Source organism: Meriones unguiculatus, chromosome 15 (assembly GCF_030254825.1).
Source record: "Meriones unguiculatus strain TT.TT164.6M chromosome 15, Bangor_MerUng_6.1, whole genome shotgun sequence".
NCBI classification, from domain to species: domain Eukaryota; kingdom Metazoa; phylum Chordata; class Mammalia; order Rodentia; family Muridae; genus Meriones; species Meriones unguiculatus.
The window spans coordinates 13,507,735-13,523,684 of record NC_083362.1 but is presented as its reverse complement, the minus strand read 5'-3'; the positions used below and the strand labels follow the sequence as shown (position 1 = coordinate 13,523,684).

General features: G+C 44.4%; 1 protein-coding gene across 4 annotated transcripts in view; it reads right to left on the bottom strand.

Annotated features, from left to right (window-relative positions):
* Positions 1 to 15,950, bottom strand: part of Arhgap28 (Rho GTPase activating protein 28) — a 152,230-nt gene that overhangs the window by 46,681 nt on the left and 89,599 nt on the right. For all 4 annotated transcript variants that reach the window (XM_021643480.2, XM_060368215.1, XM_021643483.2 and 1 more), the window contains exons 2-3: positions 10,489 to 10,697; positions 3,410 to 3,627 (exon numbers count right to left, since the gene is read on the bottom strand). In XM_021643480.2, the coding sequence (XP_021499155.1) occupies positions 3,410 to 3,627; positions 10,489 to 10,697 (427 nt within the window). The remainder of the gene's footprint in view (positions 1 to 3,409; positions 3,628 to 10,488; positions 10,698 to 15,950) is intronic.

The following is a 15,950-nucleotide window of genomic DNA, read 5'->3' as shown; positions in this document are numbered from 1 at the left end:
GTAAACATTTTAAGAAAAAAAATATAATTTGAGCATCTGTTTTAAAAACTATTGAATAAACATCCTCTCTGGTAAGCACAACTGGCAAAAAAAAAAAAAATCAAACATTTAAGAGCAGTGCAGACTCTTCTTATGAAACTGAGAGGTTCGGGGACAGAGAGATAGATGGCTCTTTAGCAAGTAAAGGTGTCTACCGCCAAGCATGAAGAAACTTACTGAGGAAGTGAATTTGAAAAGTTTAGGCAAGTAGTCAATCAATGTTGATAAATGACGCCAAAGAAAGATAATGATGAGAAAGAAGAGCGGGAGAAAGGGTCAAAGTTAGAAACAGAGAAGAGAAAGGAGAGTATGAGGAAGAGGAGAAGCAGCAGAGGAAGAAAGGAAGGCAGGGATGGAGGGGAAAACGAGCCAGGACAGATATGGAGGAAGAGGGCGGGGAATTGGTGTTTATGTTGGTCGTTCAATTAAAACAGGAAGTTGAAAAGTTCCAATGCACTCCTTGCAAGGTTCCAAGTTTCTTTACTCACAAAAGGTGCTAAAATCTTTTAGGGAAAACATCAGCCTATATATAACAGAAAGACAAGGTGTGTTTCCAAAGTTCAAGTCTATGTGGTTTTTACGTATCTGACAAAGCCTTGAGTTTTTAAGTAGCATAAACAATACTAGGCTCCTTGGCTTTCTTTGCCTGCAGGTGCTTACCCTTACTTTCGCTTCATTCCTGTTTCTCTCTGAAACTGGGCTGCAACGGAAGACCTAAGGCAGAAAGAAGGAGGGTTCTGAAGTCATCCTCTCTTATACCTGTGCTGAACTGGTCCCACTGCCCTGCCTGGAAGCAGCAGTTAATGGTGGAACCTGAGAAACACCATAAACACCCAACAACTGTTCACGTTATCAGCCCCTTCGGAGAGGGTCAGAATCAAGGAAGGAATTGGACACAAAGGACTCTACATCTATTTTGCCTTGTTGCTGGAAGCCCAAAGTCTTAAGATATTAGTTACTTCGATGTCTGTGAACACAGACTAACAAACAATTTAAAGAAGAAACACTGATTTAGCCTCATGGCTTCGATCCATCATGGAAGGAAAGGCATTGTGGCACAGCTCAGCTGTGGCAGGAACATACAGAGAGCTTATTTGCCTCTTTGGCAAACCAGGAAGGGGTGTGTACAATGGTCGAAGGCCTGGCCCTAGTGACCTGCTTCCACAGCCAGGCCCCACCTCCTGAAGATCTCACAATCTCCCAAAAGAGTGCTACCAGCTAGAGAACAGGCAGCCCAACAGAAGCCTCTGGGCAGCATTTTAGATACAGGATTCAGGGTGAGCCTATATACAGGATTCAGGATGAGTCTTTAGACCGTTTCTATTTCACAGTTTGCTGGAGTACAGCAAGTAGCTGGAAATAGATTTGATAAAGAAAGCAGGTAGGTAAATTTTCTTAAAGACTGTTATAATACGATCCCAGAAACAACAGAAAAGCAACTCACGGGAATTAAATCTACCAGGGCAAATTTTTCATTAGCAGACATCTTTGCCGGGACACATGCAGCCGAAGTCCTAGCTTCAAGGTACAGAAGCCATCTTTACTTAGTTACTGCTGAAGAAAAAAACAAAACAACCCTTCCATCCAGAATGACACAGATTTCAACTAAGCTGGAAGTTCCAATGCCACAGAACTCACAGCGCACGGCAAGGTATATCATAATAGACAGCAGGAGATTCTGGAACTGGGCTGTTCAGCACACAAGCTTCAAGTCACAGGTGACTGCTCAGATTCAGACCAACTAAGATTAAACAAAAATCTCAAACCCAGTGAAACCACTTGCTGCAGTGTGTGACGGAGGGTATCACATTTCTATCACAATAGAAAATAGGTCATTCTAGAAAGTTCTGAAAGACAGGATTATTATAGGACAGATTATCACAGATGTGTATATTAGCGAGGCATACGCAAACTCCCTGGCAACTATCCTTGATGATGAATATCTCTTTACAAAAATGACTTAAAAACCATGGAAAGACTCAAATTGGAGACTTCATCCATGGAGATTGCTGCCTGTGGTGGTTTGACTAAGAATGGCCCCTACAGGCTCATATATTTGAATTCTTCGTCACCAGGGAGTGGAGCTATTTGTGAGAGATTATAAAGACTAAGGAGGTGTGACCATGTTGGAATAGGTTGTGGCTTTGTTGGAGGAAGTGTGTAGCTGAGGGTGGTCTTTGAGACTTCAGATCCCATGCCAGGCCCGGCATCTCTCTCCCTCCAAATCCCCTCAGCCTGCAGATCCAGATGGAGCCCTCAGCTACTGCTCCAGGGCCATGAACACCAAAAGGCTCCTTGCCGTGATAATAAGGGACTAAGCCTCGGAAACTGTAAGCAAGCCTCAATTAAATGCTTTCCTTTATAAGAAGTTGCCCTGGTCATGGGGTCTCTTCACAGCAACAGTAACCTTAACTAAGACATTACCTAACATCCTCGATGTCTTAAATTATGTCCTGTCTGATATTGCAAGGGAATGGATGAGAGACCTAAGTCATATTCATTAACCAATTTGCCGCCAGGCAGAGTATCAAACTTGCTTGCTGTGTAGCACAGCTCAAGATTGCCTTTATTCTGTGTACACCCCAAACCAAAGTCCCATGAATTCTCTCTGCATAGCATCTGCTGGCACTGCACATACAGAAAGCACCCAATGAATACCTGCTGGGATCGTGCATACGGAAAACATCCAATAAATACATAAATAAATAAATATCTGCTCTGCCGAGACCCAAAGAAGGAAGGAAGACGTACACTGAAAGAACTGTCAATCAAGGTAGAAATGGGCGAGTGACGTAACCACTGGCACCAGGAGTGAAACTGGAGCCACAGAACTGCTACGGTCAAGGTGGAACTTCAGTCATTTCTCACAAGGAACCATAATACTTCCTTCTATTTTTTTTTTTAATGATCCATTTAATTGGCTCCCATGTCTTCCAGTTTTTATCATATTAAGAGTTCTAAACCGAAAGGTTCTCTATTCATGCCCTTGCCACCTTCCTACTTGGCCTTGCTTACAAAACTTTGGGTATTTCCCTGGGGCCTCTGTGCCTTGCATGGAATTCCCATTCAAGGCTGAGCTTCAGGGAAAGTCCTGAGGCTCCCAACCCTACAGGTTCACTCCGATATCGAAGAAGTTACTCTCCAACTTCAACGTCTTAGGGAACAAGCTTGTCTTCAGGGAAATGCAGCCGTGGAGGTGAAGACCGATTACTCAAGCTCCCGTCCACAAGGCTGCTGCAGAGCTGTTGGCTCTAGCTTCCTCTGAGAGTTAAAATGGACCAGCCTTGTCTGAGATGCCTTTCCAACTCTGCTCCACCCTCCCGCCCCCGAGATCAAAGCAAACACCTTCCGAGCCCCCCTTGTTACATACAGGAGATGCGCTGACTCCGAAGACGTCTCTGACATCCCTGATGGGTTGCTTATTCTTCTTCCTCAGCGTCTGGGTATATGTGTTGTATCTCTTCTTCACTGCGGCTGCTTGCGTCCGAGTCAGTGTAGACAGGAGTGCTTTGCCGTCTTCCTCTTCATTACCGGAGATCAGAGTCGACAATCCCACATCTTGTAACCACTCCGCTTCAAGTTCACCTTCTGGGAAACAGCATGAGCAAGGGAGGTTAGGGCCTTTCCTGGAGGGCTGATGATACACACAGCTGCATCTTTATATATCAGGCAGTCAGAAACTATATAAACTATATATATAAACTACATATATATATATGAAGTTTATATACATATATAAACTTCAACAAACTATATAAAGTTATCGCTCTGCTGTTGCTTTGAGACAAGACCTTGAACTCATGATCTTCCTGCCTCTACCTACAAAATGCCAGGATTGCAGCCCAGGCCACCACGCTCAGATTGTAGATTGTGCCACCACAGCCAGCTAAGATTGTCTCTTCTTCGGCAGTGATTATTAAATAATAAATGAAAAGCTTGTACTCTGCTTTCTTAAATAAGTAAAATCATAAAATGCTGTCTAGTAGAGCAAGGTTATACGGCAACTACGAAAGGCAGTTTTCCTTGTTAGAGGGTGAATGATAAGCCATGTTGGGACTACCAGTTTCAGAGAAAGACAAAACATAAACATTTTGACAGAGCCTCAGCTTTCGGTGTCCTCCCACCGCCTCCGTGTGGTTCTCACGCCATTGTCTCCTGTTGTTCAGGAAAGCTAGAAGCAACCAAGTGGGCTGTTCTCACGGATCATGCAGAGCTCCATGGTCCCTTCTCTCATACACTCACTCCAAACCCACTCACTTGAGTTCCGGACCCCAGTTAAGGTACCATAAGCCCTCTCTCTGGATTCCTGTCTCTTGGTTGTGTATAGGGTCCTGGATGGCCTCCCCTCTTCCCTTTGGTCCTGGAAGATATGTGACCTTTTCTCTCTGGGATCTATAGGTAATCAGCATGTCTGTGGTGTTGCCGCCCCCTTGCATCCCCAGGACATCGGTCAGGCCAGATCACAAGTATCCTCCTGATGTCGGGTGGACACTCAGTAATCACGCCACCCACCAAGATGAAGAAGCTCCCTGTGAAAGGCACACCCAAACCAGCCACACCCACCTCCCCATGAGCTCCATCAGGGCAGGGTCACAGTGTGGGGCCACCTTCCTGAGAGAGAACAGAGCACCCTATTAGAAGAATGTACCACAGTAGGGATGGCAGTACAAGTGGCATGCAGCCACGAGGATACCTTTTTGAGGAACCATTTATGAGTCTGGCAGAGAACCTAGAACAAAATGGTGAATGCCTAATGTCCATTCTTCCTGATACTCTGAACATGCGACAATCTATTTTTTCAGCAAGCAGTGTAAAATCCAAGGTGCGTCTGGATGAAAGTTAAAGGGGTTCAGGGCAACACTCTGGTGCAGACAACCCACCACACATGCCACATCTAGGAACTACGCTAAGCAGGCCTAGCACGAGTGAGGGCTGTTTGATGAAAGACTGGACTGCTGTGTGGACACGTCTCAAAGCCGCACCCTCTGCTCACACGCTCCATCATCCCCATGTAAACAGACACGGGGAATGCGCCTTCCGAGTCCCGTTTCCTAGCTTGGCAAATGTTTTATTCACTACTGTGCTTTTGTTTTGTTTGCTGTGTAAACTGCCCCTTTAATAGAAACGAAAGGTGAGTTGACAATATTAGCTTCCAGTGTGAAGCGATAATACTTGGACTACAGTGAGCTCAAACCTGGGTAACTTGGAAAGGGTTCTTTACTTAAGACTTGGGCAAGGCTAGCATATCTCAAGATGAAGTTAGAAATATAAATGAACATTAACGTTTTAAAAATTGGATAGTATTTCTCTCTACTTGTGTAAGGAATGATGAAAGAGTAGAAGTAGGGGGCCACAGAGTTAACACAAATCAGGAGTACTGATGGTCTAAAACCTCAGACCCCTCCCAAGGCAAAACAATGTTTCCCTAGGGGAAAAATATCCATGGCAGACACTAATCTGATTCCTGTTTGCTGAATTATGAGAAATTCACTCTCACACTCTATCTTCCAGCTGTCACCAGTACATCTTCAACTCAGAACACTCCACCGATTTTAGCTCCACACAGCCAACAGCCTACTAGTGTCAACTTGACTTTACCAGTCATGTTATATTAACAGGCTCAAGCCCGAGTTCACATCTTCATCCCCTAACCTGGTTCACTCTTCCCCATTTCGATATGCAAAGCCCACCACTGGCTAATGAGGCAAAGGAGCGGCCCATGAAATATCAACCCCAGCACACTGTCAAGACTCTGATATTTTTTCCTTATTACATCTCATTCCCTCCGCCCCCCCAACCTGCTTTCATTTTGCTCTGTATAGCTTTGCTGATGAAGGGTCAAACTATGTATCCAGGTTAGCCTTGAACTAGCCATGCTCCTGCCTCAGCCTTCTGAGTACTTTATTACAGGGAACGCACTACCAATGTCCCAGCTTCCTGAGCCTCCTTCTCTATTCTACCATGGCCTTTGTCTAAACCACCATCATCTCTCACTTAGGCTTCCACAACAGACTCCCAACAGCTCTCCCAGCCCCGTCCAAACCATTTTCTACAGTGACATTAAAGTGGTCTTTGTAAATGTAAATAAAAACGTCTTTCCTCCCTGGTTGCAGTGTGTTCTGTAAGGTGTCTTTATATACAGCTCCCCACCTGTTCCACAGCATACCAGGCTCCTGAGGGGTCCTCGGAAGCTCTGCGTTGCATGTGGACAAGCCAGTCTCCTTTGGCTCTGTCATTACTGGCCATCTTTCAGACCTCAGCTTCTCTTTCAATGAAGTCTTTCTCCTGAACCCGAGACAAGATCATGCTCTAACACTAGCAACCTCAAATCTGCTATTTCTTCGTCCCTCGAGTAATTTCCCCTCAAGTAGGTCTTGCTCTCATTTCATTAAGCACCTCTTCTTTTGCTGGATCAAGTCTATGGAAAGAGGAAAGCTTCAGGTTTTACTTGCAACTCTAACACCTTGTGCCTAGCTGAGGGAAGGCATACATTTGTTGAATTAATTAGTTGATTAAGCTTCAAATGAAAAATATAATTGTGAGTGTTATTCTAACAAGTTATAAAATTAATAAATATGCAGCACTAACTTTTAGAAACAAGCATACCTATCCTGAGCAGCATTTCACAGTGGAAGTCTGATTTCCCAGTACATGTGTTGGAGACAAATATTAAAAAGACAACTAAATTTTCAACGGGAGTTGGTGTAACTTTTACCAAAACAGCATTATGTTGTAATTTCTAAATTAAAAAAAAAAAAAAAACATGAAATAATTACATATGAACGGCAGAGAAGAACCACAGACGGGCAGGAACTGGAGGGGCATAACGCCCAAAATTTCTGTTTAGACAATATATTAGCATTTTGAATTTATTAGACAATATATTAGGTTTGAATTTACCCTGCTTTTCAGCTAAGGTCATTTTTCAAGCCCTGACATATAAGGTGGCTGCACACTAGGAAATGAATTTAACAGGCTAAGGAGATATGAGGTCAGGATTAAAAACAACAACTACACGTCTACATATGTGAAGCAAAATGATGAGAGAGGCCCAATTAAAGGACCTCATTAAGAATAAGAATAGGGGCTGGAGAGGTGGCTCACTGGCTGTTGTTCCACAGGTCCGGAGTTCAATTCCCAGCAACCACATGGTGGCTCACAACCAACTATAATGAAGATGTACATGCAGACAGAACACTGTATGCATAATAAATAAATAAATGTGTTTTGTTTTGTTTTTTAAAAAATAAGAATAGGAGCTGGAGAGATGCTGACTCGGTGACTAAGAGCGCTTGCTGCTCTCCCGGAGGACGTGGCTCAGGTTGCCAGGACCTACACGGTAGTTCACAACCTCCTGTTATGGCAGTCCCAGAGGGTTCCACGACCACATCTGGCCTCAGCAGCCACCAGCCACACATGCAGTTCACACACATACGTGGGGGTAAGCACTTACATAAAATAAAAAGGAAAAAAATCCTTTTTTAAAAGAAGGAATATGAACGGTTAAGTCACAGAAGCTTTTGTAATGCATATTTCATACAGACATACCTGGAATGCATAAAACATTTACACGAGGCAGCAGTAAAAGGACGATGTTTTTAAATATTCAAAAGATTTCACAAAGTGCACAAAAGGACAGTAAAAAAACAGGAAACACACTCGGCGTCATTAGTCATCAGTGCCAAACAGTTAGTGCTATCATAAGACACTCCCACACATCTAGAATCACTCCTGTTAAGAAAACTGATCAAATCACATTTTGCAAAAATGTGGAGAAAGGAACCCTCTCTTAACCAGCAGAGAAGGGTGTAAAAATGGCACAGCTACTTTGGAAAAATCCTGGTAGTTTCTTAGAGTTAAACACATCTTACAAAAATGCATGTATTCAAGACAAATAAAAATGTTATGTCCACAAATGACATCTACAAGATTTCTAAGATCACCCATTTTTTAAAGACCTGTGTATTTATTATTTATACAGCATTCTGCCTGCATGTGTGGCTGCACACCAGAAGAGGGCACCAGATCTTACTACAGATGGTTGTGAGCCACCTATGTGGTTGCTGGGAATTGAGCTCAGGACCATTGGAAGAACAGCCAGTGCTCTTAACCTCTGAGCCATCTCTCCAGCCATTTATAAGTGCTAAAATGGTAAATAAAGAAAATCCTCGAAGCCATTAGCACCTCAGGAATGATGTAATCATTCAGTGAGCAACTATTGTGAGGAGCTGAACATTCTCCAACATCAGCTGAAACCTTAACCCCTAGCACCATGAGGGCAGCCTTATTGGGAAGGGGCCTCTTCAGCTAAATTATGGGCTGAATGTACTCATTAAAGCACGGATAGCATAAAGATGCTCCATTTCAATTTACTTGTCATACTTCAATAAAGATAAAAACTAAGACTGAAAGAAAGGGCATCTTCTAAAGCACACCCGTATAAAAACTGAGCTGCAGGCTGACGTGCAGCTCAGCAGCAGCGCACTTGACAGCATGTGCAAATCCCTGGACTCCATCCCAAGCAAGGCAAAGCGAAAAACCCAAAACAAACCTCTAGCCAAACCAAATTACAGTAAGGCCATGAGGGAAGAGAGCAAGCCCTTTCTTCACTACAGCTGGCACCTCTGAAAACACCTGGAGCAGGCCTGAAGCCGAGAATAACAGGGTATGCTGCCTACAAGCCAAGGGCACCAATGACTGCCAGAGTCAACACAGCCCAGGAAATCAGCATTAACGGGAGTCTCCTGACAGCTTCAGAGAGCAAGGCCCTGCTGGCTTCCAAAACTGTGAAGCACACACTTACGGTGTTAAAAGGAACCCCATTTCATGGAACCTTGCTAATGCATCCCTAAAAACGAATGCCAACAAAAAGCAATGAACTTCTGATATACTGGCCGAATCTCATAAATAGGGAGCCCAGTGACATGAACCCCATGGCACAGAAACATGGGAAGTATGGCTGCCTTTGGCCCTAGACAGTATCATTGGGAGATGTGCGACAGCAAAGGGTGAAACAGGAAATCTAGTTGAATGAAATGTTCCCTCTCACTCCCTCTCCCCCCGCCCCCAGAGACAAGTCTTACTGCGCAACCCAGGATGGCCTCAAACTAGGGATCCTTCCGCCTCAGCCTCCTAAGTGCTGGGATTTTAGACATGCACCACTTCACCTGGTGAAATGACACCTTGATCCACGTGGGCTCAGAAGTACATGGCTTTGCCTATGTCAGAGCCCACTGAACTGCTCTTAAGATCCTTACAAGTACGTTCAAAGTAACACCTGCATATACACAGTAACTATACTCAGGAAGTCTGCACTCTGTAGCAGTTTAGTCTAGCAGAAAGTATTTTCCATGTCCCCTGGGCTTTAATAAAAGAGTAAATGTATGGCGGACATGAACTGGGTTTCTCATTATGTAAGGGAGCACTTATAAGGAGAGAATGCCGGCAAAAAAGCCCAAACAAACCAAACTATAGTAAGACCCTAGGGGAAGAGGGCAAGCCCTTTCTTCTTCACAGCTGGCACCTCTGAAAACACCTGGAGCAGGCTGAGAATAACAGAGTATGTTTTTGGAGGTTGCTAGCAGTTGCTAGCAGGGAAGGCAGGGATATGGGGCAAGAGGCATTCTCCTTCAAGTGTCTTGTCTGGAAAAAAACAAAAAAAAAAACAAACAAACCAAAAACGGGAGGACCGACGGGAGCAACAGAAATGAGCACCCACTTTCCTGTGGGAAAGACCACGTCCTGGAATGGATGCCCATGAACTGAGTGAGGGCTTGCTTATGTGGTATGGGATTCTAATTGAATACAGAGAAACTTTGGTCATGTCTTGGTGTTGGAAAAGACTAAGACAAGAGAATGGCGGAAGAGAAGGCTTCTGTCTCAAGGTTAACTGCTGATTAATGGAGACATTCCTGGTCCTCTTAAGCATCCGTGAGGTGAGGGGAGCCAAGCAGAGCTCGGCTGTGCTTTAAGTCCAAGATCCTGATCTCTGAGAGCTAGGAACCGTTTACTCATTTTTCTTTGTTTGATTTTGGTTTTGTATCCACCTAAAAGCCCTCAATGTTTGACATGTTTATTTTGTGAAATACCAGGCATTCTAATATATTAATACCAACCAATGTTTCAAAGCAATTTTCCCTCTAAAATCCTTAAGGCAAATCTCTTTCTTTCCCTCTTCCTCCCCACTGTCTTTCTCTCTCCCCTAAAGATGAAATGTCAAGCACATCAGCGTGCCCAGTCCGTTTGATGAAAAAGAACCCAACCCACAGGCACACTACCCTCACGCAGGGATGCTTACTAATGGAGCCTTGCCTGGATGTCTCTGAGGCCTGCCCTCCCTCAGCTCTGGAAGCAGATACCCCCACCTCTACTGATCACAGGACTGGCAGGCTGACATGCCCCACCCCCACCGGGATGGGGGAAACCCACAGGGCAGGTCCAGGCCCTTACCATCCACAGGTTTGACCTCAGCGGTGGGCGGCTGCTCCTCCTGAGTCCCCACACTGCTCTCTTTGATACTCTCAATTTCCCGCCAGAACTCCTCCACGGATGTGCTGCTGTCTACGGAGGCCTGAGAGTTGGATCGACTGAAGGCAGGGGGATGCAGGGATTCGTTGGAGAGCATCCTGTTAATTCTGCGGCAGCGAGGGATGGATTTTCTGAGGAAAAAGCAACATCTGAATGAAACTGGGTGCCTGTGTAAAGTCACACACACACACACACACACACACACACACACACACACACAAAACATAAACAACTGGACTCTGCCGAAAATCAACAGAGAGCAGATAGTACCATAGGGAAGAATTTGATGGGATGAGCACCATTCAGTGGAGACCCCCATACTTGAAAGTGGGTCTGTATAGTGATATGATCATTAACACGACTTTCAAATTAAATTCTAAAAAGTAATTTTCACACATAAAGCAGAAGGTTACATCTGTCAGAAATGTGTACACCTAAAGCTTGTTTCAGTAAAGGGCCTCAGATAATGTCAGAGGGAAAAAGCTGCTCACACCCATTAGGAGACTTATTACGGACCAAATACGACGATGTAAGAACATGCTGGTGAGGCTTGGAGAGACTGGAACCTATGCGTACAACTGATGGGGAAACGTCAGGTGGTTCAGGCTCTCTGGGAAACAGTCCTGCAGTCACTCAAAAATGGGTTTTAAGAGATATATTAGCATAGAATCCAGCAATTCCACTTCTAGCAATATCCCAAAATAACTGAAAACTGGCACTCAGGTGTCCGTTTACTCGTGCTCACAGCACATGGTCATCGTGGGCAAATGGATGCAGTGTGCTAGTACAGCACTACGCAGAGGCTGTGGCTCAATGGTAGAGCATTTCTCTAGAATGTGTGAGGCTATGGGTTCAATGCCCAGAAGTGGGGAGTAGAATAGAAACGGCATTTTAACACATGCTTGAACATGGATAGAACTTCAAGGTACTGTGTTGAGTGAAATGAGCCAGTCGTTTTCCCAAGGGGGAAAAAAACGGTTAATGTGTGATTCCATGTATGTCAGTACAGAGCGCAGTCATATTCACAGAGTGGTTGCTGGGAGAGGGGGATGGGCAGTTAAGAGTTTAATGAGACTGAGCGCCAGTTCTGAAATGTGCAAAGAGATCCATGATGGTGGAGGCTGCCTGTTGGAACTGTATTTAATGACAGTGGACTATGCTTACAAATGCTTAAGGTGGTAATTGTTATGGTCATATCTCATCTTTTAAACTTAAAAAAATGCATTTATAATTATTTCATAGAATTAGCTGGTGAGATAATGAGGTAGTAAGCAAAAATAATGTGTAACAGTAAATGGGGAGCCCTTGTTAGGATGCAGAAGTGGAAAAGGAGCCAGAGCACAAAGACCTCTGGCAAACATGAGGAGAAGCAGCCCCTCATCAAGTGTGGGTCCAGTGGCTGGGCAGGCTCCTCCCACTAAGTGTGGGCCCAATGCCTGAGCAGGGCAGGGTGGCTCCTCCCACTTCATGTGGCTCCTCACACTAAATGTGGGTCCAGTGCCTGAGCAGGGCAGAGTGGCTCCTCCCTTGGTCACTCACTGTAATGTAAGTGACCCTCACTCCTTCCAGTGTAAGAGAGCAGCAGCTGAGGTCAAGCACCGAATAGCTTCATGGGATTGGCCTCACGTGTAAAATCAAAACAGTGGAAAGCTTGCTTTAAAAGGCGACATAGTACGGAATGCCAAAATACTGTCACCTAAGAGAGTCTGGTGAATTACACAAAATAAATGTTGACTTTTATGATTTGTAACTGACAAATAATTACATTTCCTCAGAGCAGATTGTTTATCTGAAACGCCTTCATCCCCAACCATGAAGTTCTTTCTTTTTTCAATTAAAGCCTGTGTGCTTATTTGCTATAGTTTGGATCATAAATCACCCCTAAAGGCCCGTGTGTTATTGGTCTGTGCCTCAGCTAGGTGCTAAAGAGAAGTCCTGGTACCTAGGTCTCATCGGAGTTGTCACTGGAAGCAAGCTCTTAAAGGGGGAGATTGTCAACCTGTCTCCTTCTCACTGTTCGCTTCCTGGCCATCACGTCTGAACAGACCACACACTCACACACAGATACCACAGCCACATACAATACCATACAACACATGCACACACATGCACACTCACAACAACACCCACAACACAGTGGAAAGGGTTGACTGGAGGAAAGGCCCAGCAGTGTCCAACCCTAGGTATCAGGGTTCCCAGGACAGCAACGTTTGATAGCAGGGGACTGTCATCTGACGTAGCCATGGCCTGGCGCATCAGTAAAGCTCACTGATGCCTACGCATGCGACTACCCCAAGAGAAGCAGGGCCACTGATTAGCAGGACCGAAAACCTCCATCCCTTGTTTTTTTTCTAGACCTCAGTCATCTTTGAAGGAAGACGACTTTCTGCATCTGTGTCACTGAGCCTCTTTTGGGGTCCGACCACAAATAGTTTAGTTCTGACATTAACTGGCAGCAGAAAATTTACTTTTTAAAACTCAAGGCATTTTAGGAAAAAAAAATATGAAATACTCAACTCTAAAAATGTGTTGTGCAATACAAAGGAATCTTAGGCAGCCTTACTTGTTTGATAATTCGGTGATAAATTATTCCGCAAATTCTTTACACTGGGGGGGGGGGCAGAGCCACTCCTGCGGCTGTGTGATCAACACGCTGGCAGGAAAGTGGGGCTCCCATGAAGGACTTGAGACTCACATGCGAGTAACTCGCTACCAGGGAGGTAGAGTCCCCCACCCCCAATGAGGCTTTAATGTTTGCGTTTTCCTTTTATAACAAGGTTAATTCTCAATGCCACTAACACATTCACAAAGTATTCGTAAATCAACACTCGTCTCTTGTAACACTGAAACCATTGCTGTCACTGGCAGCCCGCTGTCTTCCAAGTATCACAATCAGAGAAACGCACAAGGCTAACCAGAAATTTGCATGCTTATGGATTCTGCAGTCTAGCTTCATTAAAAATTAACACGCAGGCATAGGAGGATGGCCTGACAGAAGATCACAGCACAGCATGCATGGGGCCCTGGTTTTAAGACTTGCACCACACCCTGTGATAGTTACATAGAGCAAAATGGCGCTCTTTCCCCACCCCAGTTCTATCAACATCACTGGATATAACAATTCTTTCTTTACATTTTTAAGTATTACTTCTGTGTGTGGCTACATGCATGGTATCTGCAGAATTCAGAAGAGGTAAGAAGATCTCCGAGAACTACAGTGACAGACAGCGGTGAACCACCATTGGGGTGTTGGGACTTGAACCGGGGTCATCTGCAAGAGCAGTGAGGGCTCTTAACCACTGAGTCATCTCTTCAGCTGTACATAACAGCTTTTGTTTTCCTCATTCAAAAAATACGCCATAAACATTTTTTGCATGCCATGCTATGGCGATGGCTATAGGCATAGAAAAATTCATGCTGGAATCTAAGCAAATGGGGAAATGTACGTAAGAACTGAAGACAATGGAAATCACATACTTGGGAAACAAGAAAAACACAAGGGAAGGAAAACTTAGGGCTAAAAAAACATCAGCTTACTTATAGTACAGGTCCCCACCCATGAAAAAGACACATTAATGGAATGTCAAGGAGACACTGAAGGAACTCTGCTAGCAGCAGGGACAACAGGTGTGTGACCCTGGCCTTGAACAGCTGACAAAATAGCTATCCAAAGAATCCGTTAGCGGGTAGTGAGCGGCTATTATTTTTGGCCAAGAAGTCTGACAGCACTTTTGGGACAAACAGCCTTGGAAGAGCTTCTGTGGGAAGGGCTTCAAACAGTTCATCTTCATCCTGGGTGGGAACAGATCACAACCTCCCCCTCCTGACACATTGCATAGTGCTGGTTCCCAGGCACATTCGGCAGTTGGATGAGCCACGGCCTACAGCTTCACAGCTTGAAAAGGAGACACGGAGATGCCAGTAAAATCTTACCCAAAAACCAAAGTGTGATTGTGTTGCACAGCAACTTTAGCTAGGAGAACACTACTAGGCTTGAAGTAGATCTTCAAGGTACGTGAATAGCTCTATATATTCAAAATGAAATCAAAACGGGGACAGTTTCATTCCTCCACCCTTTCACCGTCTTCTTCTTCACATCTGTACTGTCTGCTGACAGTCACTACAGCTCTATAACTTTTTCCTAGCTGTATATAAGTAAGTAGAGTGTTTCCCTCTCCAAGGTGACACTGCCTCAGAGTCCCGCTCTCCCTCCAACCTTGACATTGCTATACGCTGCCTCTTTACATTTCCATCTCCTAATCAATATTACTGTTGCTTCAAAGCAGGCAGCGTTTTCCTTCAACGTGGCCTTTTTACTCACCCTTTCTTGTCATCCTTTCTCGTGCTGACATGCAGGTCAGCTTGGAGCAAGTCACCTATGCTTTCCATCCGATTCCTCAGCATCCTTGGCTACAGACGTGCTCTAAGCAAATTAACTCAGTCTTCTTTCCTGCGTGTCTTCATTTCCAGTTTTTGATCTATGATTATCATTGTGTGCATGTATACGGATCATGTGGTTGTGCGTGCCACAGCATGCATGTTAAGGTCAGAGGGCAATTTCCTGGAGTTGATTTTTCTCGTTCCCCCCTCTATCTTGGCTCTGGGCATTGAACTCAGGTCATGAGGCTTACATTATTAGTGCCTTTACGCATTGATCCATCTTGTTTTAAGCTTTGACGATCATTTTATTCAGTAGAGAATGCTGATGGTACCTTGTTGGTTGTGTTGCTGAAAACCTTCTAAGGGAATTATTTCCTTGTCTCTGGACTTTCTTGGCTTTGGTGAGAATCCAACAATAATGCTACTGCTATACAAATATATTGTACAAACTGTGTTCTCCTGGCTGTCCTGGCTGTCCTCTGAGTGCATGTGTGTGCAAGTTTATGTTCACACACGTGTATGCTGGCATGTAGAGGATGGAGATGGACAAGTGTCTCTCTACTACTCTATACCATTTATTTATTTATTTATTTATTTATTTATTTATTTATTTATCATTCATTTAGTTAGTGTGTGTTGGTGCAGGCATGTGCATAGCACAGCATACAGATGGGGTTCACGGAATGACCCCAGGTGCTGAGAATGTGCCTTATACCTCATCTGAAGCAGGGTCCTTCCTTTCTTTTTGGCTGCTGCACAGGCCAGGCTCCCCAGCTTTTGAGCTCCTGAGAATTCTCCTGTCTGTGGCTCCCATCTCATTGCAGATACGCCAGGTTTATAGACACAAACCACAGCATTGGGATTTGTTTGCTTGTTTGTTTTTCTACAAGACTCTATCTTCTCTTTCTTGCTTGCTTGCTTTCTTCTGTTTTGTTTAGGGTTTTTTGTTTTGTTTTGTTTCTCTTTGTGTTTTTTTGTTTGTTTGATTTTTCCAGATAGGGTTT